At 46.4% G+C, this 26,020-nt stretch overlaps 1 protein-coding gene across 2 annotated transcripts; it reads right to left on the bottom strand.

Annotated features, from left to right (window-relative positions):
* Positions 1–240: 240 nt before the first annotated feature.
* On the bottom strand, positions 241–20,498 carry LOC121879959 (mRNA decay activator protein ZFP36L1-like). 2 transcript variants are annotated; one of them, XM_042386808.1, is made up of 2 exons: positions 20,387–20,498; positions 241–3,256 (listed from the first exon to the last, which is right to left on the bottom strand). In XM_042386808.1, the coding sequence occupies exons 1-2, from the start codon at positions 20,423–20,425 to the stop codon at positions 2,246–2,248; spliced, it is 1,050 nt and encodes a 349-aa protein (XP_042242742.1). In that variant the 5' UTR covers positions 20,426–20,498; the 3' UTR covers positions 241–2,245. The 2 variants fall into 2 exon arrangements, with proteins under 2 accessions (XP_042242742.1, XP_042242741.1); XM_042386807.1 differs by having other exon boundaries at positions 20,102–20,498.
* Between the last annotated feature and the right edge of the window lie 5,522 nt (positions 20,499–26,020).

Raw genomic sequence — 26,020 nt, forward strand, 5'->3', positions numbered from 1 at the left:
AAAAATAGTTTGGCATTTTTTTAAAGATATTAAAAAAAGACAAAATGTTGAGGGTATTTGGGTAATATTTTAGGGTATTTGGGGATATTTTAAGGTATTTTGAGGATATTCTAAGGTATTTGGGGAATATTTTAGGGTATTTTTTTCTGAAAGTTACAATAATACCAAGAGGGGCCATGCAACACTCCCGTCGCAAGTGTCTTTTATATCATAGAAGGAAGAGTGAGGTCAACACACAAATAAAATAATAATCATGTATTTTTTGTTTAAATTAACTATACAAAAATAAAATACTAAAGAGCATTCATTGTACACGACAAATGGAATAAACTAAAGCACTTTGGATACCTACTCGGCTGTTGTGACCTTTCTCAACCTGGTTTTCTTACGGTCCCCTAAATTGACAAAAAAAAAAGAGGTGCCTTTAGCCGTGTGGTCTATGACGGTCGGTCTGTCTGCCACCCACCCATCTACGTCTCCTCCACAAGACAACATGCAAGGATTTCTCTTACACCCCCAGGGGATAGTGATATAGATTGAATGATAGATATAGAGAGAACCGCCCTGGTGAGTGAGTCATTATTAAAAAAAAGAAGAAAACAAACAGGTACATCAATACCTCAGGTGTGTAATAGTAATAATAAAAGTGTTAGAGCATTAAATAATTAGCAGACTCTCGGGCCAATCATTGAGCAGTGAGGTATATTATCTCTGGTAATACACACGACAGATTTAACAAGACCATCTACTGTACTGTGGGAAAATACTTGACCTCAGAGCCGTCTTGTGTGTGTGGAGGACAGACCGTATCGTTACCCTCACAACTATATTAGGTACACACCGCTCTGGCACACAAATTAAAAACAAAATACTTTAAATAAAAAAAAATTATATACTATATTTATATAATATACTGAATAGTTGTAACTGTACTTTAGCTACTTTTTTTTAATTAAGAAATTATAAAGCATCGGTTCTAACTCAAAGCCGATAGCTATTCGTTCACATAAAATAAAACTAAAAATAATGAAGGCAATCTCTCTTCTCATTGGCGGAACCAAATCCGTCTTTGGTTGGTGGGTGTTAAGTTAGCGCTGCTTCCTAGGTGAGTGACTGCCGAGCTGTCCACACTCCTCGCTCGCCCTCCCCACACACACACACGTGACCCGGCCAACTGGGCATGTCATATTATCTAAGCAGAATGGGGTTGGGTCAACGGGGGTGTGAAGAGCCACTCAAGAGGGCGGGCGGGCGGGTAGTGTGGGTCGACTTAACAAGCACAGTTGGCAACAGGTTCAGTGGTCCGTAGTTAATCCGACCGGCACCAACAGCGGCCGGCAGCACCTCGAGGACTCCAACCATTACAAGCATCACCATAGAGTCGGTACACATAAGTTAATAGACATTTATATAAAACTGGATATATAGATATGTATACATATATATATATATATATATATATATATATATATATATATATATATATATATATATATATATATATATATATATATATATATATATATATATAGTTTGCGAGTGATCTACTTTGGCCGGACAAGTGGACGTGTCGGATTAACGACGCTCACTGTATCGGGTGATTATATGAGAGGCGGCAAACTGAATAATAACACCAACTGTTATATGGCATCTAGGTATAGTGGTAGTTTAGTATAGTACAAACATAAATTACTTCTTTTCTACCTCACTCAAATAAATAAATTACATAAATACAAGCAGTTCCTTCGTAATTACAAAAAAAAAGATACTCAAATGGTACTTTGTTCTGTACAAGAGCTGTGTTGGAGGGTGCGCCTCCCCCCACCCCCTGCCACACCCGCCCTTAATAAACTCTAAGGTAGTGGGCGCCACAAAGGCACCCCAATATCACAAGCAATACATGGGTGGAGGTGGGCAGGTGGGGGCGGGGTTCAGGGCATTACATACTCCACGCTGTACAAGGTATGGGCGGTGGGCGGCTGTGTCACTTCACCACGCCTTGGCTACCTTCCTCTACTACTCGCTGCCAGGGTGGCTGACGGTGGCCAGTGTGCAGGACCTCACCACGGTTTAAATAGACTAGGCCCAGATCCCTGGGGGCCCCTGGGCTTGGGAACCGTGGGTGAGTGTGTCAAGAGGCCACCTGGAGCCACTTGAACACCAGCATGACACAGTCGCCCACAAGACCTGCCCGTGGCCGCCACCATAGTTGAGCTATAACGACCACAGGGCCAGCGGTGACTGTCTAGTCTTGCTCACACAGCTGCTCGAAGATGGGAAGACGGAGTGAGCGCGAGATGTCGAGGGCGCTCGTGGCGGGAGTGGGAGAGGCGGAGTGGGAGGACGAGAGGGAGAGGGAGTCCAGATCTCCTGCCAGGGACTCGACGGGACTGACGGGCGGAGTGTCCAGCCCGGCCAGAGAGAGAAGGGTTCCCTCCCGGACCAGGTCCAGGTCACTGAGGGCGCGGCCTCCACAAGATGACCCGCCAGGAGACCCGGGGCCTCCGCTCATTCCACTAGACCCCAACCCTACAGAGAGGCCGTCCAGGAAGCCCTTGGCGCCGGCTAGACCACACCCACCAGGGAAGAGGGTGAAGGCGTCATCAAAGAAGGATCCACCGGAGGAGGTGGGTGAGCCGTGGAGTGAGGCAGGTGGTGAAGGAGACTCAGCAGTAGACCCCAGCGGTGCCACACCCATCTGTAGCATCTGTGGCCGAGAGAGTGCAGGGTGACCCGCACTGAGGGACGTCTTAGGTGAGAGTGGCGGGTGAGAGGAAGGGCCAGCTGAGTTCCCTCGTCTCTCCTCGGCGTTATGGATGAAGTGACAGCGGGGACCGTAGGGGCAGAAGCCGATGGTGTGGAAGGTGCGGCAGAGCTCCGTCTTGTACTTGGGGTGGCGGGAGAGGGTGCGCAGCTCAGCGTGGCCGTGCGCAAACTGGCACTTGTCACCGTACTTGCAGAAGCCGTTCTCCTCGAAGGGTCGGCAGAGCTCCGTCTTGTAGCGGGATGAGTTGGCCTGGCGTCCCTCTCCGCCCTTCACGGGCTCAGAGTGTGAACGGTCCAGTCGACGGTGCATGTTGGGTGGCTCGATGGGCGTCAAAGTCGCCTTGGCGTGGGCGTGTAGGAGTTGAACGTGGGCTGACGGGGCGGCCAGGGAGGCTCCGACTGGTGTGGAGTTCCTCTTGGTAAGGGGCAGGTGACCGCCCACTGCCTTGTGGTCCACGTCGCGGCCATCCCACCGGGCACGCAACACAGTCTGCAACACAACACAACAACTTTAGTTATACAACACCACACAGTATACAACACTTACTATATACACACACAGTACAGTACCATTCAATGACTGATACACTATATCTCTGACAGACACACAAGGCCGGGTGGCACAACTGCAGGTGTGGTGGCTGTAGTTGGCGTGTGTAACCTGAGAGTCACTGGGAGGGCTGGCGAGTCATAAGTCAGTCACCAAGTTACTCCTCACACACTCTACTGTCACTAATGAGAGAGAGAGAGAGAGAGAGAGAGAGAGAGAGAGAGAGACTGGTTTAACCAATCAAAACCAGTAATGAGAAAACCATACCAGGAAGCCCGTGGGAGTGATGGTAGCAGGTGGTGGTATGTGATGGTGGTAGTGAGATAATGTTTACCATACCTACAACTAGGCCAACACTAACTTCCCTCTCTTCCTCCCCCTCCCACACACTCTCTCCCCAAGCAGGATATTGGGGTGGCAATACGACCCATTAACTCCTTCCTTCCTCCTTACCTCCCCTTCTCCCCGTGACGACCCACACACAACGACCTCACCTCACTCACTAGGACCACACGACCACCACCATCCACTACCTTCCTGTTCCTATCTCCGCCGCCCCTTACGTATCAGTGACCACCAACACCTTCCTTCCTTCCTTCCTTCACTCCCTCCTTCCTTCCCACCTCCCAACACTTTCTCTCCCTCAACAATAACTACCTTGTTACCTCGGCCTTGAGTGACGTTCAAGAATTTGCCTACCTGTCACGCATATGAGAGAGAGAGAGAGAGAGACCTTCCATTAAGTTGTCATTCCTCCCCCTTTACACCCCTGTTCCATCCTGTACCGCTCCATTCAACCCCCCTTACACTTTCTCTCTCCCTCACGCTACAGTTGCTAGACTGAGACAGAGAGAGAGAGAGAGAGAGAGAGAGAGAATATAATGGCCTCACCATGGTCACAGATATACCTTTTGAGTACGAGACACCCACCACCACCACTACCACCATCGTTCGCTACCACACTCACCACCACTATTAAACCACCCGCCACCACAATCACCACCAGTATTAAACCACCCTGACCCTCCCCCCCTACCGAATCACCCCTGCTACATCCGTCCCCCTGACCACGGGGTCGGGGGCGAGAGTGGCGCCAGGTGACCCAGCGAAAGTTGAAGAGCTGGAGTGTCCAACTTTCCCAAGACTGCCCTGCTGCTGCTGTGCCTCCTACTGCTGCTGTGCCTCCTGCTGCTGCTGTGCCTCCTGCTGCTGCTGTGCCTCCTGCTGCTGCTGTGCCTCCTGCTGCTGCTGTGCCTCCTACTTCTGTGCCGCCTCCCCCTAATGCTGTTCCTGCTGCTGCCAGTAAGTCAACAGCAGGACAGGTTCAGAAAGCTAATGAAGCTAACTACCTGCTCCAGCTTTAGAGAGAGAGAGAGAGAGAGAGAGAGAGAGAGAGATATCCGGGTAGTCACGATCCTATAATATAAACCAGGTGGAGTGAAGTCGAACCCCCAACAGCCAGGTAAATATACACAAAGGTAAAACAAACACTTATTAAAGCCAAACAAACAAACACTTAACCTCCCGGCGGATGAGTGCTATAGATGCCAGCCACACTACTTATATATATATATATAACAATATACGTATATACACAAATAATGCATAGTCGATGAGGGTTGCTCTGCCAGAATAGGATAAAAAACAAACAAATATAACATTAGGTTAAGTTAAGAAACGCGACTCCAACATAAAGGAAGGGGAGGAGAGGAGGAAGGAAGGAGAAGGAGAGGAGGAGGAAGGAAGGAAGGAAGAGGGAAGGGAGAGAGGAGGAGGGAGGTAAGGAAGGGAGAGAAGAGGAAGGAAGGAAGGGAGAGAGGAGGAAGGAAGGGAGAGAGGAGGAAGGAAGGGAGAGAGGAGGAAGGAAGGGAGAGAGGAGGAAGGAAGGGAGAGAGGAGGAAGGAAGGAATGAAGGGAGAGGAGGAAGGAAGGAAGGGAGGAGGAGGAAGGAAGGAAGGGAGAGGAAGGAAGGAATGAAGGGAGAGGAGGAAGGAAGGAAGAGAGGAGGAAGGGAGAGAGGGAGAAGAAGAGCGAGAAGGAAGAAAAAAGGAACACACTGCTTACCACTAACACGGACAAACCAACTACCACCTTAATGTCCATCCCGCCCCGCCCCGACCTCTTGACCCCGCGGGGCAACCCCATCAACCTCCTTACTGCCCCGCCCCCACAACCCAACCCCCCCCTCCTCTCTCTCTCTCTCGGCAGTTACAATGTTTCAATGCATCAGTAAATACCTATCCTATTAAATATAAGTAAATACCTGACCTAATTTAATTCCCACAAGTCTCCACCCTTCAAACACCTGTACCCTTAATAAATACTTCAAACACCTGTACCCTTAATAAATACTTCAAACACCTGTAACCTTAATTAATACTTCAAACACCTGTAACCTTAATTAATACTTCAAACACCTGTATAGCAACATAGGGATTACGAGTCCTGTGTTAAGGTAAGGTGTTGCTGTGCCTCCCCAAACACACATGGGAGAGAGGTACGAGATAGGAGAGACAAGGGAGGGGCTGGGGTGGAAGGTAGGAAAGTGCCAGCCAGTGGGGAGGGAGGGTGGGGGAGGGGTGGGGGAGGAGGGAGGAGGAGGAGGAGGGAGGGGTGGAGGGAAGGGAGGGGGGTTGGGAAATGGGGAGAAGTGGGGGTGGGGGAGGGGTGGGGGGGGGTTTACGGGGCATCTCCACCAGCTTTCATCCCGGCGTGTGCATCCGGGAACACAAGGTCGGTGATACCCACATAATCAACATACCACCACACAACCACAATTGCTGCTACCACTACCACCACGGGTCAACCACAATTACCAACACCACCACGAGTATCTGTGGTTTTTCTGGCTAAATAAACTGTTTCAATTCAATTCAAATTCAATAATTACTACCAACATCACGAACCAATTGCACTTACCCCCACCACTATCAAGGGTCAACCACAATTACCTCCCCCACTATCAAGGGTCAACTACAATTACCTCCACCACCATCAAGGGTCAACCACAATTACCTCCATGACCCCCACACTCAATAGGCACAAGGCAACGATGGCGTGTCACCCACAGGTCAACTCTGGTCAAGAACTACCCAATGCAACTCGAGTTATCACGTGGACAGTACAGGGTGATGAATGGAAACTTTCTATGGAGAGGACGGACGGACGGACGGACGGGCAGACAGGCGGGCGGGCGGACGGGCAGACAGACAAGACGGACGGGCAGACAATCAAACAAATGTACTATCATCTTAAACTTGACAAAACACATTTATATGAACCAGTGCACCGCCCCCCCCCCCTCCTCCTCTCAGTACTTATGATGCAGATCTTTCCTACTTACCATTATCTCACCCCCCTCACCTGCCAGTTATGGACTACTGATTCCCCCCACACACACACACCTCGCAGCCACTCCCACCCCCCATTTATATAGAACCACTGTTTCTCTCTCTTCCCCTCACATGTATAGCAAACCAGTGAGTATTGCCCTCCCTCTCTGCTAACAACCACACCCTTACACCTAACCCCCCCATCCACCACCACCCCCCCGGCTGTGACAGGTCTAAGGTGAGGGCATGTATTGTTCTCCCCTGCCCCCCCCCCTCTCCAGGACATGACCCCACCTTCTCCAGGACACATGACCCCACCTCTATAGGACATGACCAGAACCCTCCCCTTACTTCCCCTCTAGGACATAACCCCTCCTCCCCCCCCCATCTGTTACCATATAGGCCTACTATATACCATCCTAGGCCCATATCGCGCACCCAACCTACAACAGTGTTAGATGTCAGAAAACTGCAGGCCCATCAGAACAGGTGTCACACTAGGCCTACCTACCCTAATTACCTGGAGCCTAGGTTATTAATTATTCATTACATTCCCTGAGAGAGAGAGAGAGAGAGAGAGAGAGTGTGAGGAGTGAGTGTGTGTGTGTGTGTGTGTGTGTGTGTGTGTGTGTGTGTGTTGCATCTCGCTCTCCCTTACACACAAGCTTAAGAGAAATCGCCTCCACCAGACACCACCTACCACTACCTGTCACTTACCTACCACTATCCACAACGAGGGAGAGCTTGGATCAGTAAGGCCGTTCCAATCAATATCCACATTTTATTTCAGTTTTCATTGTGATTAAATTTTTACTGACAGATGGTTTTTGTAGCCGTTGACCTGATTAAATGTGGACCAGTTTATGTAGCGCCAGATTATATGTCGACTGTATAATAATAATGTAAAAATTAATTCTTTTAACGCTATCATAATACATCAGTAACACTACAGTACACACATACAGTAGGTTGTGTAACGTGGAGTGAGAGATGTAAGTTTCTGTATCACACACGCACACACACAGTGGACGTAATCTGTCTCACGCCACAAGTGCTGTACTGTACACATGTTCTATGCCACTTAGGGCGTATTAAGTCACAAATTTACATCCTAAGTAACTTTTCAACACTTAAAACTACATCCTGTGTGTGTGTGTGTGTGTGTGTAGCTCCCGTGGTCATGTAACACACTCACACAGGATACCCAGTATCCTGTAGTCTATACCAAACATACATACATACATACATACCCTAAGTAACTTTTAAACTCTTAACACATACCATATGTATGTATGTATGTGTGTACAGTAATAATTGATGTCATATATCTGTGTGTGTGTGTGTGTGTGTGTGTGTGTGTGTGTGTGTCAAACCCACGTGTTTCCGGTGTTGCGCCACCACCTGCCGTCCGCTGTGTTGAACCGAGTCTTAGAACCTTTTTTAGTTAATGACCAATCACAGCAGCCAAGTAGTAGTGTAGTAGAAATAATACAAGGTGGAGGTACAGCAGCACCAACAACAGGTATAGCAGCACCAGCAACAGGTACAACAGCACCAGCAGCAGGCACAACAGCACCAGCAACGGGTGCAGCAACACCAGCAACGGGCACAGCAGCACCAGCAACGGGTGCAACAGCACCAGCAACAGGCACAGCAGCACCAGCAACGGGCACAGCAACACCAGCAGGGCACAGCAGCACCAGCAACGGGTACAGCAGCACCAGCAACGGGTACAGCAGCACCAGCAACGGGCACAGCAGCACCAGCAACGGGTACAGCAGCACCAGCAACGGGCACAGCAGCACCAGCAACGGGTCCAGCAGCACTAGTAACAGCAACGGGCACAGCAGCACCAGCAACGGGTACAGCAGCACCAGCAACGGGTACAGCAGCACCAGCAACGGGCACAGCAGCACCAGCAACGGGTACAGCAGCACCAGCAACGGGCACAGCAGCACCAGCAACGGGTCCAGCAGCACTACTTTCTTAAAGGTTTCTCTCGCAGCAGCGGCGGCGGCCTGCACGCGCGCGCACACACACATTGAAAAGTTACTTAGGATGTAAATTAGTGACTTAATGTAACGCTCTTTAGGTGTGTGTGTGTGTGTGTGTGTGTGTGTGTTCGGTGTAGACTACAGGAAACCGTGTATCCTGCTGTAGGTATATCACATGATCACGGGGTCTACACACACACACACACTGTTTACCTGGCATCCTAAACCCTTCTGTCCCCTCCTCACACCTATAAAGCTCCATAATGAATACCTGTAGGACACCTGTAGGACACCTGTAGGACACCTGTAGGACGCCAGTAGGACGCCATAATTAAAATGTGTCATTCACCAGAGCAGCCACCGTGACGTGACGCCTTCAGGACCCCCACCCCACCCATCCCAAGACGGTGACACTTGAAGGACATCTATAGGACACCACAATAGAATGCGTCATTAACTAGGACATCAAGCAACCTGACACTGGGACGAGAGAGAGGGAGAGGGGGGGACACACTATCTACCACAGAAGGACACACACACACACACACACACACACACACACACACACACACACACACGGTAATAATAACTATAGTAAATTAACGATACATATAGTGATAATATTAACGATGATAATAATAATAAAACAAAACACTAAACACTTTCAAAACAAAATGGCGAGAAAAACAAAGACAAACTAAAACAAACAAACAAACACACTATAAGGAAACACACAAAGAACATTAAAGCGATAACAGTATTTAGAGTTAAGAGAGTTAATGATAAGAGGGGGGGGGGAACACGGGTGACCCCCACCTGCTGCTCTACAACTGTACGCCTCGTGAGATCCGGGGGTAGGAGGAAGACCATAGGGGTGACGGAGGGTGACGGAGGTGAGGTTGACGGTGGGAGAGGAGAATATGTAGGGGTAGGGGTTTGAGCACAGGTGTCAAGGTCTCTGGGGCTTCCTAATGGTTCCCAGGAAGGAATCACGCGTCTCACCTGTTGCTGACGAGGGGGTGTGAGGAGGGGAGGGAGGGGGAGGGAGGGGGGTGGGGGGAGATAAGAGGGGGAGGGTGGGAGAAGGACGTAGCCTCAACTCCTTGGCTTTCCCCACCTCGAGCCCCCCCCCTCCTTACAGAGCATGTGAAGGGGTGGTAGGGAGGGGAAGGATAGGGGAAAGGAGGGGTAGGGAGGGGTAGGGGGGGAGTTGTTATCACAGGCTCAGCAGTTGTGTGGTATAGTGATAACAAGATAACACAGCAACTACCACCACCAGTTATCACCACATTCCTCCAACCTAACCACGATAACACACACACACACACACACACACACACATATGTATACTGTATTATATAGTATACAGACTCGTTCGTGTGTGTGTGTGTGTGTGTGTGTGTGACCCTGAGGATGAGAGAGGAGTGCAGGACAAAGGCGTGTGTGGGCGTGAACGTGGGCGGCAGGGGCGGACGGGCAGGATGCATGTGTGGGCGTAGTGTGGAAATGACCCTTCACTATTAAGTATTAGGTCATTAACTCTCGCTCACATACATACACACATACATACATACATACATACATACACATACATACATACACAGACGTTTAATAATAAGGCCAGGGATGACGTTAGTACATACTATCTGGTCACGTGAACAGAAGCAACGGTAGGCAACCACACCACCACCACACACACCACACCATGACAACCGCACCACCACTGCTACCACACACCGCACCACGACAACCACACCACCACCACTACTACACCACCACTACTACCACACACACCACACCACGACAACCACAATCACTAATACCAACCTACCACACCATGACAACCACCACCACAACCACTATCCACACCACCACAACAAGTACAGGCTCTCCACTACCACCACAAACAACCAAACAAACCACCACCACAGGCAGTAAACAAAGGGGACAAACAACACCAAGACATTGTTTACAGTGAGGAGAGGAAGACAATGGTGAGTTTACAAGAGTATGGTGAACCTCTGATGGTGACTCACCACCCACCATACAGGATGAACGAGGCACCAGGCCACATCACCAAGACAACCACACCTTGTAATCTCGACCACATCACCAAGACGATCACGAGCATCAGGCCACATCACCAAGACAACCACACCTTGTAATCTCGACCACATCCCCAAGACCACCACAACCACACCTTGTAATCTCGACCACATCACCAAGAACCAGTCACCATCAGGGCACCAAGCCAGTGTAGTGTAGTGGTGACCAGCGTGCTTATGTACAGAGCTGGGTTCTTAACTCTCTCTCTCTCTCTCTCTCTCCCTCTATGTTGTTTCTCTCTCCCTTTCTACCATACATTCACTCTCTCACATGATAGCCAAAGTATCACGTTAACACCATCTGTCTCTCACATATCCTGGTATATCATGGTATACGTCTCTCTCTCTCTCTCTCTCACATATCCTGGTAAATCATGGTATGTCTCTCTCTCTCCTCCCACATATCCCCTGGTAAATCATAGTGTAAATCTCTCTCTCTCTCTCTCTCTCTCACATATCCTGGTAAATCATGGTATACGTCTCTCTCTCGACAATGACATTAACCAAATAACTTTCTTTTATCTTGGTGACCTTCATTACAGACTGTTCTTTGTCGTGTAAAGGAATCTGCCATTCATTCTCTCTCTCTCTCTCTCTCTCTTCCTCTCTCTCTCTCTCTCTCTTTCTCTAAATATAATCCAGGTTAATTTATGGTACACACGAGAGAGAGAGAGTCTGACACTGACCACCAGCCGGGGGAAAGTCGTGGTGGATTAAACTAGTGAGCTAATTTGTGAGTGGACTAATTGGTGGTAGTGGAGTGGTGGTGGTTGTGGTGGTGATGGTGGTGGTTGTGGTCTGTGGTGGTGGTTGTGGTAGTGGTGGTGGTTGTGGGATGGTGAGGTTGTGTGGGATGGTGGGAGTTGTGGTGGGGGTTGTGGTAGTGTGGTGGGAGTAGTGGTGGGGTTGTGTGGTAGTGGTGGGGGTTGTAGTAGTGGTGGGGGTTGTGGTTGTGGTGGGGTTGTGTAGTGGTGGGGAGGTTGTGGTAGTGGTGGGGTTGTGGGATGGTGGGGTTGTGGGATGGTGGGGGTTGTGGTAGTGGTGGTGGTCTGGTGGGGTTGTGGGCTGGTGGTGATGGTAATGGTGGTAGCGGACTGGTAGTGCTGAGTGGACTGGTGGTGGTGGTGGATAACACACACACACACACACAAACATACACACAATGGGTTACTTAACGACAGTCGACCTCTAACGACCTTCACACTGGCTGTTGCAGACAACAGCCTTCCTGATGTTGCCAGGCCCTGGGGAGAAGGGGAGGAGGGGGGAGGAAGGGAAGGGGGAGAGGGGGGAAGGGGGGAGAAAGGGAGGGGGAGAAGGGGGAGAGAAGACTATTATTTAATTAAGGTCTATAATTTAAGCAGTTATGTGAACCTTATTCCGTACAGTGAGAGAGAGAGAGAGCGCGCACTGGCTGGTACATCAGCCCAGAAGACAATAAAAAAAATGTGTGGGCAGTGGTTAGAAAGCTTCTCTCTCTCTCTCTCTCTCTCTTCCTCCTCTCTCTCTTACCTCCTCCCCCATCTTCCTCCTCCTCGCACACCTCCATAACCCCCATCCACCTCCCCATCCCACTCCTCACACCACCACAATTATCTTCAACCACAACAACCACAAACTGCCACCCCCATAACCTTAATTAACCCACAACAACAACAACAACAACAACAACCTTTTATCAACTGGTATGTAAACAAGAGTAAGTTGTTTACCAATAAAAATAATAATAATTTACACCCAATAAATACCTCTCTATACACTCGGTACACCCTACACACACATCACTTAATACACCTATGTATACTTTAGAAAACACACACACAGTACATATTAGTATATGTAATCAAATCCACATATACTGTACTCCACCTCGATAACACTGTATGTATGTGTACTGTAATTTCTGTAGTCTATGTGGCTCTGTAGTCCATGTTATGTAGTTCATCCACATACCCGGCAATTAGTCCACTCTGGGGTGTTACGTGATCCACTCCACGCAAGTATACAAACATACACACATAAATATACACATACACAGTCACACGCAGTCCCCCACACACGCACAGTCTCACGTAAACACATACAGAGGGAGGGGAGGTGAGGGAGGGGGGAGTAGGTGAGGTACCAGGCCACTCTGTCTAGGGAAGTGAGAGTGGAGGAGGAGGCAAGTGGTTTTAGGTAAGACTGAACGCTATTGAGGGAGCGTCTGTCTGCCCTACCTATAATAATAATAATAAAACACGACCACAACAAACAAACAAGACTCAAATACAATAACAAACAACAATAATAATAATGGTACACAAACAATAACAATCAAAACAAACAAAAACTCAAATAACCATTAAATACCTCGACCGAATGTAAACAAATCATTTCACTCCCGATTGGCTTACAGGTAGACCAATCAAATTCTTCCCATGTCAAAAAGCTCCACCAATCACCTTTGCGGTTTTCACACTGTTTACCACCACGAGTCAATAACAACAATAATAAGTACTTTACTATAATTAAGTATAACCTATCATTAAAAAACAACTAAAATAACGGAAAATAACGATAAATAACGGAAAATAACGATAAATAACGGATGAACTTATTAGCTATGCATTACGTCACTCGATAACTGAAGTCACCTGCTGGTAATTACAGAAAGACCTAGGCAATTAAGTACAGCCTAACGATCAAACTGGACACAAGTTACTTTATCAGTTAGTCGTTGATAATAAGAATATGAGAGTGTGTGTGTGGTGTGTGTGTGTGTGTGTGGTGTGTGTGTGTGTGTGTGTGTGGTGTGTGTGTGGTGTGTGTGTGTGTGTGTGTGGTGTGGTGTGTGTGCAAGACGTATTTACACACTTAGCTACTAGTCATTCTCACCACCATCACCCACAGCCATTATACAAATTATACACTAATCAGTTCTACAAATTATACTAATATATATAATCTTTGGAGACTATTACACCCTTATCTAATCACTAATCAGTCTACTTAGCTAATCGCTCATCTAATCCACACTTGTTGTTATTACTATATCACTACTACACACACACACACACACACACACACACACAGGTAATATGACGCTTTCATTTATCACCTGAACAATGGCAAGAATAAAATTGTCCTCTTTTTAATGAAACAATGGAACAAGTACAATGATGATACGGTCTGTACTCTAAGGGGTTAACGCATTGTACTCAAGGGGTAAATTACCGTACTCTATTAGTTAAAGTCGTTGTACTCAGGAGGTATGGAAGGGAGGGAGGGAGGAAGGGAGGGAGGGAGGGAGGGAGGGAGGGAATAGAGTAACATGATACAGGGAATTGCCTTAGTCACTCTCCCTCCCTCCACGGCCACCCCTCCACTCTTCACGCACACACACACACACACACACACTAACATTAATAATCCTTAAAATAATAACTGGTAAATCAAAACAAAATTATATAATACCAATAATAATAATAATAAATAGTCGTTTAATATTTTCCTCTCAGTATGAACAAGACGAGCTGTAGTGACCGAGTTCCGTGTGTGTGTTGTTCTCAGTACAGTATAACACTACAGGCACTCAATATAACAACACTGAAGGCACTCAATATAACAACACTACAGGCACTCAGTATAACAACACTACAGGCACTCAGTATAACAACACTACAGGCACTCAGTATAACAACACTACAGGCACTCAATATAACAACACTACAGGCACTCAATATAACAACACTACAGGCACTCAATATAACAACACTACAGGCACTCAATATAACAACACTACAGGCACTCAATATAACAACACTACAGGCACTCAATATAACAACACTACAGGCACTCAATATAACAACACCAGGCACCCAATATAACAACACTACAGGCACTCAATATAACAACACTACAGGCACCTAATATAACAACACTACAGGCACTCAATATAACAACACTACAACCCAATATAACATCACTCAGGCACTCAATATAAAACACTACAGGCACCCAATATAACAACACTACAGGCACTCAATATAACAACACTAAGGCACTCATTATAACAACACTACAGGCACTCAGTATAACAACACTACAGGCACTAGTATAACAACACTACAGGCACTCAGTATAACAACACTACAGGCACTCAGTATAACAACACTACAGGCACTCAGTATAACAACACTACAGGCACTCAGTATAACAACACTACAGGCACTCAATATAACAAATACTACAGGCACTAATATAACAACACTACAGGCACTCAATATAACAACACTACAGGCACTCAATATAACAACACTACAGGCACTCAATATAACAACACTACAGGCACTCAATATAACAACACTACAGGCACTCAATATAACAACACTACAGGCACTCAATATAACAACACTACAGGCACCCAATATAACAAAACCACAGGCACCCAAATAACAAATACAGGCACATATAAAATAAGGACTAATATAACAACACTACAGGCACTCAATATAAACAACACTACAGGCACTCAATATAACAACACTACAGGCACTCAATATAACAACACTACAGGCACTCAATATAAAACAACAGCCATTAATAACAACACTACAGGCACTCAATATAACAACACTACAGGCACTCAATATAACAACACGACAGGCACTCAATATAACAACACTACAGGCACTCAATATAACAACACTACAGGCACCCATACAGTATAACCCCCCCCCCAAACACTGTTCCACATCGCAGGTGTTTGAGAGCACTGCCACTAACTCAACAGGTGTTAAGTAAAACTCTCCTTCACAACAGATGTTCGAGGGAGTGTACCATTAATAAATCAACAGGTGGAACACAACATCTGAACAGGTGTTTCATTGTACAGTACTACCACAGGTTGTAAATATTACACAGATATTTCAGGTCGTATTATACAACAGAAGGATGATACAACTTATACACTGTAACATACACCATACAGCCTCTGAGTCAATACACTCAATCATACACAATACAGTCAGTCAGGGTTATGTATCATACACTAATCCAAATACACGATACAACAGGGCGTTATCATACACTTACAAATACACGATACAACAGGGATATATCATACCACCCACATACACGATACAACAGGGTCATGTTATCATACACTCACCCAAATACACGATACAACAGGGTCATGTTATCATACACTCACCCACATACACGATACAACAGGGTCATGTTATCATACACTCACCCAAATACACAATACAACAGACTCCTCACTACACTAAGTCATACAAAAAATACAACCAATACAGTGATATACAACTGTTAAGCAAGTAACCCCCCTCCCCACACACACACACACACACACACACACACGGAAGCCTCCCTCGCCCTGAAGCCTCCATTGAAGCCTCTCCTTATGAACGGTACTCAAGGACAAGGGGGAGAGGGTAGGGAGAGGGGGGTGGGGGATGAAAGGAAGGAATGAGGAAGGGAGGAGGGGAAGGGGGAGGGAGAGGGAGGAGGGAGAAGGGAGGGAGAGGTGGGAGAGGTGAAAACCCTGTTAAGGTGATTAGGTCTCCTGTTCAGTGGTGCAACATGTCCTGTGATTAACGTCTCCCAAGGCCACGGGTTCGAATCCCCTCCCCTGGTGCAAGAGGCGCTGTGTGTGTGGGCACGGGGAGCAAGGAGCAGACAGGCAACAGGAACAACAAGAGAATTAGAGGGAACAACAGGCACAAGACAGGCAACAGGAAAATAGACAAGGAACAACAGGAACAAGAGACAGGAAGGGAGCAGGAGCAGGGAACAGCAAGATACAAGGAACAGGAGCAACATGTGGCCAACAGTTTAAGAGGCCAGCTCAGGGCCGGTCTCTCTGTGTGTGTGTGTGTGTGTGTGTGTGTGTGTGTGTGGGTGTGTGTGTGTGTGTGTGTGTGTGTGTGTGTGTGTGTGTCTGTTGTGTGTGTGTTAAATTATGTAAACAAACAATCTAATTCAAACTCTTAAACAACAACGCGATAGTGCCCCTTTCAACCCCCATAAACCCTAAACTGTCAACCCCCTAACTGGAGGCCTTAAAACTATCAACCCCTAACTGGAAGCCCATAAACTGTCAACCCCCTTAACTGGTACACAGCTCCAGTATCGTCAAGGCTCATAACCACGCTGTTCTCAACCCGCCGCCGGCCGTTAATGTGTTAGTAATCCATGTTTATTTGAACAAGTGTGGGAAGGAGCAACAGGACAGACAGACAAGTGCACGGACACACCACCACCACCACCACTCCAACGCGCAGCCACCACCAGACAATGCCGGATACCACCCACCCAGACAGACAGACAGACAGACAGACAGACAGACAGGAAACAAAAACAGTCACCCAGACAAACAACCCCCTTTCTCCATGTGTGGCAGACCTGCTTCACCCAGTCTTAAATAAACACACACACACACACACACACACACACACACACACACACACAACAGAATGATAAAATCAAATCCCCAAAAATAAACAATAACAAACTGGCAGCCACACGAGTAAGAAATAAAACAACACGGAATGAATCACTTAACTAAACCTAACTTCCTAACCCAACACTACACTACACTAACCAACACCTCACTAACCCAACACTACACTAACCCAACACCTCACTAACCTAACACTACACTAACAACACTCACTAACCCAACACTCACTAACCCAACACCACAACACTCCTCCCAACACTCACTAACCAACACTACACTAACCCAACACTCTCTTCAACACTCACCTAACCTAACACCACTAACCCAACACTCACCACTAACCCAACACTACACTAACCCAACACCTCACTAACTTCACACTAACCCAACACCTCACTAACCTAACTACACTAAACTAACCTCTCTACACTAACAACACCTCACTAACCTAACACTACACTAAACAACCTAACCCTACTAACCCAACCACTAACTAACACTACACTAAATAACCTAACACTCACTAACCCAACACCCACTAACCCTAACACTACCACTAACCTAACACTCACTAACCCAACACTCACTAACCCACACCTCACTAACCTAACACTACTAAACCAACCTACTCACTAACCCAACACCTCACTAACCCCTCACTAACCTAACCTAAACACTCACTAACCCAACACCTCACTAACCTAACACCACTAAACTAACTCACTAACTACCTCACTAACCCAACACCTCACTAACCTAACCCAACACTACACTAACCCAACACTACACTAACCCTACCTCACTAACCCAACACTCACTAACCTAACACTACACACTAACCCAACACTACACTAACCCAACACTCACTAACCCCACACCCTAACTCACTAACCAACACCTCACTAACCTAACAACACTACACTAAACTAACCTAACACTCACTCACCACCTCACTAACCTAACACTCACTAACCCAACACCTCACTAACCTAACACTACACTAAACTAACCTAACACTCACTAACCCAACTCTAACCTAACACTACACTAAACTAACCTAACACTCACTAACCCAACACCTCACTAACCTACACTACACTACACTAACCAGACCCAACTCAACACTAAGCAAAAATACATATTCAGCAAACTATCAACAATCAAATACCAAAAATGCGTAAAAAACGAATCAATCGGTAAAGTGTACCACCAAAACCCACATTAAATTCTGGTCAAAAAAAATTTACTGATTTATATAAATTAAAAATCATTCAGTATCGGTGCATTAAAATTTCCATTCCATTACCTTAACAAATCACAATGAACAGAACAGTAGCGAGAACAACACACGTGAACACCAAGAAAAAGACTATAAGTGTTCAGTCTACATATAATAATACAATGTACTACAGTAACCCTATTTTGCAACACAGTCTGCAGTACACAACAATGGTAGTACTTATCACTCAACACAAGTCACGTTTAATACGAGTCATAGTGAACAAATTGAACACTCGCATCTACAGTGAAGTTTGAACACTATCAAATCTACAGTGAACAAGTTTGAACACTACCACATCTACAGTGAACAAGTTTGAACACTATCACATCTACAGTGAACAAGTTTGAACACTACCACATCTACAGTAGACTAAAAGTTGACTCCAGTGAAAAAATTGAACACACATCTACAAGACTAAAAGTTGAGAAAAGTGAACAAGTTGAACACAGGGAACAGGTTGAACACGATGAATAAATAGTACAGTGAACAAGGTGAACACCGTAAACACGTTAAAGAGTGAACACTGTGAACACTAAAGCATGTGCAGTGTACCAGTTGAACACAGTGATTAAATAAAGCATGTACAATGAACAAGCTGGACACCGTGAAACAATTTGGACAGTGAATAAAGCTGAACACAGTAAGTTGAACAGTGAACAAAACTGAAGACAGTGAACTTGTTATACAGTGAACAAAGGTTGGACATTAGAACACAATCACCCCAAAAATAAATGAATTAAAGCCTTGAGAGTCAGGTCAGGTGTAGTGTAGGTAGGTAGGTAATGGTACACAGTCTGTCACGCCTCACCACATCTTGGCCCCTCGCCATAACATGTAGCCCAAGCGAACCCAAACAACTACTGAAGGGGGCCCAAACAACCCGCCTTTAGGGACGCCCCATCCCAAACAACCCACTACTGGAGGGGGCCAAACAACCCGCCTTTGGGACGCCCCATCCCAAACAACCACTACTGAAGGGGAAACAACCTGCCTTAGGGACGCCCCATCCCAAACAACCCACTACTGAAGGGGGCCAAAACTAACCCTTTGGGACTACTGAAGGGGCCAGAACAACCCGCCTTTGGGACCCCACTACTGAGGGGCCCAAACAACCTTTAGGGACGCCCCACTACTGAAGGGGCCCAAACAACAGGGACGCCCCACTGAGGGGCCCAAACAACTCCGCCTTGGGACGCCCCTACTGAAGGGGCCCAAACAACCACCTTTAGGGACGCCCACTACTGAAGGGGGCCCATGCCCCTAGGGACGCCCCACCCCACTATCAAGGAGATTCTCACTGTTATACAAGAGGCGTAAGATACAAGCATGTATGTGTATGTAACAGCACCAGCGTGACAGACTGTAACACAAGAGGGCTCTGGTTCATATTACAGGTGTATACATGTGTCGCGGGTCGTTACAGAGGTAGGTTGAAGTTTAGTTGTTGTCAGAGATACGCGAAAGTGAAAATGGTCGGAAAGTTAAAAATGAGGGTGACGCCTCCACCAGCAAGAGGGAGGGAGACATGACAGCTACAGAATACTGACATCTTACTAAGAGAACAGAAAGGCAGTCTAAGGAATAAGTCCAGGTAATAGAATCTTACGTCGGCGTGTAGTTCGAGTAGGCTGGCGTCTTGGGGTATGCCAGGGAACATCTTGTAGCCTGAGTCACCCCTCTGGCGGTAGTTTATTTATTTAAACTTGTCAAGACACACACACACACACTATAATAGCCACACAACTTCACTAATTCTTATCACAAAACACGTGCAGTTGAGCTCAGCCCGTAGAGGATACAACTTGTTGCTTTGACAAACTCCAAGTCTTAACCCTAAGCTCAACAGAACAGGCGGTTGGTAATCAAGGGGGCGGTGTGATCACTGACGTACCTTGTACAGGTCAGAATCTAACATTATTTCACTGTACATGGACTAAATTCTGACGCTAAACGACCGTGCTCTCGTGTGGACAGTTCGGCGGCTGTTGTCCCACTAAAAGTGTTTCTCCCACATCGCACTGGACATATACACAAACCTAACGCCCTCGGCCCCGCCCCGCAACACTCATTGGTTGGCTCGGTCATGACGTCACGCTGCAGGGCTACCAACCACAACCCACGTGATCCATTCCTAAGCGACTTGCACTAATATGAATAATATTACGAGCGTTGAGGTACGGACCATGTATAAACACTGACACTCTTACTACCAATCCCTCTCAACAAAATCCCTAATTCTGCCCAAATGTCTGAGAGTTCAACCAGCCTCCCAATCTTGGCCCCCTACGAGAAAATCACAATCAACTGTGCAATATTTTCCTTCCCCTCATCTCCCCCCCCCCCCTCATATTGATCAAAACAAAGTAACAAAATATATCAAATGTATGTAATAAGTAGTGTGTGTGTGTGTTGTTACGTGCGTGTGTGTTTACGTGCGTGTGTGTGTGTGTGTGCGTGTGTGTGTCGTGCGTCCATCTTCCTGTTACCATCCGGGAAGACATTGCTGCAGCTCAACTAACTCAACACAGTTAGGAGAGCTTCTTATGTATTAGGATATTAAGGTAATGGCGAAGGTGTGGCTATTGGTGGAGGCTGGAGGCCATTAAAAAAAAGTAGTAGTCGTAGTAACAGCATGGGAAGTAAATATAGCTCAGAATATCTTACGTAACAAGGGAGAAAAGGGAGAACAGAAATTTCCCTTCCTCTTCCCCCAACACTAACCCCACACCTTCCCCCTCCGCCACCCCCCCCCTGTCCTCCCCCAAGACCTGCGTCACACTAAACTGTTTCATTACGTACATACATACATACATACATACATACATACATGCATGCATTTAGACACACATACAAAGATACACAATGATAAAAAACGCGGTGATTTAATTTAATAAGAACGTTTCGTGTGTGTGTGTGTGTGTGTGTGTGTGTGTGTGTGTGTGTGTGTGTGTGTGTTCCTATTGATGATCTATATATATGAATGTATTTATGTATGTATTTACGTATGTATGTATGTGTCAAGGTATGTTTGTACACACACAAGGAACTAGAAGCAGGATAGGCTCTTGTGTGGCATTGAATTTGCGAAGAACAATCGGTTTAAGTTGTATGTGGTGTATGTTGTATGTGGTGTATGTTGTATGTGGTGTATGTTTGGGCGCATGTTGCGTGGTGTATGTTGTGTGTGTGGTGTGTTGTGTGTGGTGTATGTGTGTGTGGTGCATGTTGTGTGTGGTGCATGTGTGTGTGGTGCATGTTGTGTGTGGTGCATGTTGCGTGTGGTGCATGTTGCGTGTGGTGCATGTTGCGTGTGGTGCATGTTGCGTGTAAAGTCATCAGGTAACAGATTATGGCCGTGTATGTTGTATTGTTAAGTCATCAAGGTAACAGATTATGGCCGTGGTATATGTGTGTAAAGTCATCAAGGTAACAGATTATGGCCGTGTATGTTTTGTGTGTGTGTAAAGTCATCAAGGTAACAGATTATGGCCGTGTATGTTGTATGTGTGTTAAGTCATCAGGTAACAGATTATGGCCGTGTATGTTGTGTGTGTGTTAAGTCATCAAATAACAGATTATGGCCGTGTATGTTGTATATGTGTTAAGTCATCAAAACAGAATTATGACCGTGTATGTTGTGTATGTGTTAAGTCATCAAGGTAACAGATTATGGGCGTGTATGTTGTATGTGTGTTAGTCATCAAGGTAACAGATTATGGCCGTGTATGTTGTATGTGTGTGTTAAGTCATCAAGGTAACAGATTATGGCCGTGTATGTTATGTGTGTGTTAAATCATCAAGGTAACAGATTATGGCCGTGTATATTTGTATGTGTGTTAAGTCATCAAGGTAACAGATTATGGCGTGTATGTTGTATGTGTGTTAAGTCATAAGGTAACAGATTATGGCCGTGTGTATGTTGTGTATGTGTTAAGTCATCAAGGTAACAGATTATGGCCGTGTATGTTGTGTGTGTGTTAAGTCATCAAGGTAACAGATTAGCGTGTATGTTGTATGTGTGTAAAGTCATCAAGGTAACAGATTATGGCCGTGTATGTTGTGTGTGTGTTAAGTCATCAAGGTAACAGATTATGGCCGTGTATGTTGTATGTGTGTTAAGTCATCAAGGTAACAGATTATGGCCGTGTATGTTGTGTGTATGTGTTAAGTCATCAGGTAACAGATTATGGCGTGTATATTTGTGTGTGTGTTAAGTCATCAAGGTAACAGATTATGGCCGTGTATGTTGTATGTGTGTAAAGTCATCAAGGTAACAGATTATGGCCGTTGTATGTTGTGTGTGTGTAAAGTCATCAAGGTAACAGATTATGGCCTTGTATGTTGTATGTGTGTTAAGTCATCAAGGTAACAGATTATGGCCGTGTATGTTGTATGTGTGTAAAGTCATCAAGGTAACAGATTATGGCCGTGTATGTTGTGTGTGTGTGTAAAGTCATCAAGGTAACAGATTATGGCCGTGTATGTTGTGTGTGTGTTAAGTCATCAAGGTAACAGATTATGGCCGTGTATGTTGTATGTGTTAAGTCATCAAGGTAACAGATTATGGCCGTGTATGTTGTATGTGTTAAGTCATCAAGGTAACAGATTATGGCCGTGTATGTTGTATGTGTTAAGTCATCAAGGTAACAGATTATGGCCGTGTATGTTGTGTGTGTGTTAAGTCATCAAGGTAACAGATTATGGCCGTGTATGCTGAGAAGACAACATACCTACAGAGGATATCTGTCTATCCACTCTTCTATGTGAATCACTAACAAGAACCCAGGTCAAGCCAGGTCTTATGAAGGTCAACTTAATCCACCTGGTTACTGTGTCACTACATACATACATACATGCACTTATATTAAGTACACATACGTACACACACCCACTTTCACACGCACACACCTCATTTCATATCGACCTACGTGCACATTCTTGACTCCTGTGCTAATTAAAGTGACCACACATACACACTGACACAGTCACAATCACTTTCACACAAACACACTCATCTCTCACTGAAACACACACTCAGATACACAAACACTAACAGACAATTATCGTAATGCATACACACAAATATATATCTTGATAAAATTACACGGGAAAAGGGAAACAACGGGGCACCTTAGCTTTCGTCTTTATTCAAGACATCTTCAGTTGCCTCTGAAGATGTCTTGAATAAAACAATATTTCCCTTTCCCATTATCCTGGATCTACATTATATATATATTATATATATATATATATATATATATATATATATATATATATATATATATATATATATATATATACACACAAACGCACTCGTATGTACACCGTATTCATGCAGATATATAATTAACCACATACATGCATAAACTCATACATATACATATACACACACACACACCCGGATGAGGCTGACTTGACTACCTCGCGGGAGCCACATGGGAAGTGAGGAGGGTTGGCAGCCCTGACTGGCGGCGAGGCACTGGTGGTGGGGGGCGGAGCTTAGAGCCGTGACGTAACCACAGTTGTCCTCAATCCCGCCATATTCCCTACTACTGCCTGCTGGTGCACTAAGACAGGACTTGCTGGAGAACACGGCAAGTGGGGCTTGGATGTGACCTTGGTACAGCCCCCCCCTCCTGCAGCGGCTGTTCACTGTTCAACAAGCCGGGGAAGAACAGCAGAGGTCCCAGCAACGCGCCATTCTCAACCCACCACCAGTAGCCGCCACACCACACCCGCCCCAGCCACGGATATGACGACATGTTACCCTTATCCTCCTGCTGTGCCTCCCTACTCCTGCTGCTGTGCCTCCCACTCCTCCTGCTGTGCCTCCCTATCCTGCTGTGCCCTACTCCTGCTGTTGTGCCCTACTCCTGCTGCTGTGCCTCCCTACTCCTGCTGCTGCCCCTACTCTTGCTGCTGTGCCCCCCTCCTCCTGCTGCTGTGCCCCTCTCCTGCTGCTGTACTCTCCTGCTGCTGTGCCCTACTCTTGCTGCTGTGCCCCCCTACTCCTGCTGCTGTGCCCTTTCTCCTGCTGCTGTGCCTCCCTACTCCTGCTGCTGTGCCTCCCTACTCCTGCTGTGCCCCTACTCTTGCTGCTGTGCCTCCCTACTCCTGCTGCTGCCTCTCCTGCTGCTGTGCCCCTACTCCTGCACTGTCTCCTGCTGCTGTGCCTCCCTACTCTGCTGCTGCCCTTACTCTTGCTGCTGTGCCCCCTCTGCTGCTGCTGCTCCTGTGCTTGCCTCTACTCCTGCTGTGCCCCTACTCTTGCTGCTGTGCCCCTGCTGTTGCAGCATCACTTGTTACACCCTCTTACTTCAGTTTGACGCGGCTGTCCTCTTCCTTCTCCTCCCCCACACACATACTTCTAGATCATACCTGAGAGAGACGTTTCACAATACTAGACATATTAACAAGGTCTAAATAAATATTAACATTCACAGACAGACACAGACAATCTTTAATACCTAAAATAGACAGACAGACACGGGCGACGCAGATCTCTGACATTCTTTATTCGCCTGACAGCGGGAGATAATTATCACAGCCTGGACACATCCTGACCCTCCTCCCCTCACATCCTGATCCCCCTCTCTTCCCTGACACATCCCCTGACACAAGGCACTTCCGCCATAGTAATGTTAAGGCAAACGGTGGTGCCATGTTGATTCATAATGGTGCCACATCTCCCTCGTCCTCAACAGTGGTGCCACATCTCCTCGTCCTCAAGTGGTGCATCTCCCCTCGTCCTCAACAGTGGTGCCACATCTCCCCTCGTCCTCAACAGTGGTGCCACATCTCCCCTCGTCCTCAACAGTGGTGCCACATCCCCCTCGTCCTCAACAGTGGTGCACATCTCCCCTCGTCCTCAACAGTGGTGCCACTCCTCCTCGTCCTCAACAGTGGTGCACATCTCCCCCTCGTCCTCAACAGTGGTGCCACATCTCCCCTCGTCCTCAACAGTGGTGCCCATCTCCCCTCGTCCTCAACAGTGGTGCCACATCTCCCCTCGTCTCAACAGTGGTGCCATCCCTCGTCCTCAACAGTGGTGCCACATCTCCCCTCGTCTCAACAGTGGTGCCCATCTCCCCTCGTCCTCAACAGTGGTGCCACATCTGGCTCAATATTTGTTTCCCATTATGAACTAAACATTTGTGATTTACTTCCTGAAGGACAAGTCCTTCTTGCATGTTTTGAGAGAGAACACATAGATAAAAATAAATTACAAATATTAATCTTCCAAACACAGATACAAGACACGAATTTTCTTATGCCTTATAAACCCCACACACACACACACACACACACACTATCCCATCTACTGTTAAAATAATAAACAACTCCTGATTTATGTACTATACAGCCCTGTAAATGTATTCAACGTATATCATTATGTCTAAATCACATGCAAGTTTGTATATTTTCAGCCACTGACTGCAACTCTATTAATAAACCGTTTATTATTATTATTAGTAGTAGTTGTAGTATCTCTCACTCGTCATCTAACATCCACCCGTCAGGTCAG

This window comes from Homarus americanus, unplaced genomic scaffold (genome assembly GCF_018991925.1).
Source record: "Homarus americanus isolate GMGI-L3 unplaced genomic scaffold, GMGI_Hamer_2.0 scaffold29478, whole genome shotgun sequence".
Taxonomy (NCBI): Eukaryota; Metazoa; Arthropoda; class Malacostraca; order Decapoda; family Nephropidae; genus Homarus; species Homarus americanus.

Coding starts and splice junctions, on each gene's coding strand:
- LOC121879959 (XM_042386807.1), bottom strand. CDS start 20,152: ATGTTCCCTGGCATACCCCAAGACGCCAGCCTACTCGAACTACACGCC. Junction 3,257..20,101: donor TACTCGAACTACACGCCGAC/GTAAGATTCTAT, acceptor GTTGTGTTGCAG/ACTGTGTTGCGTGCCCGGTG.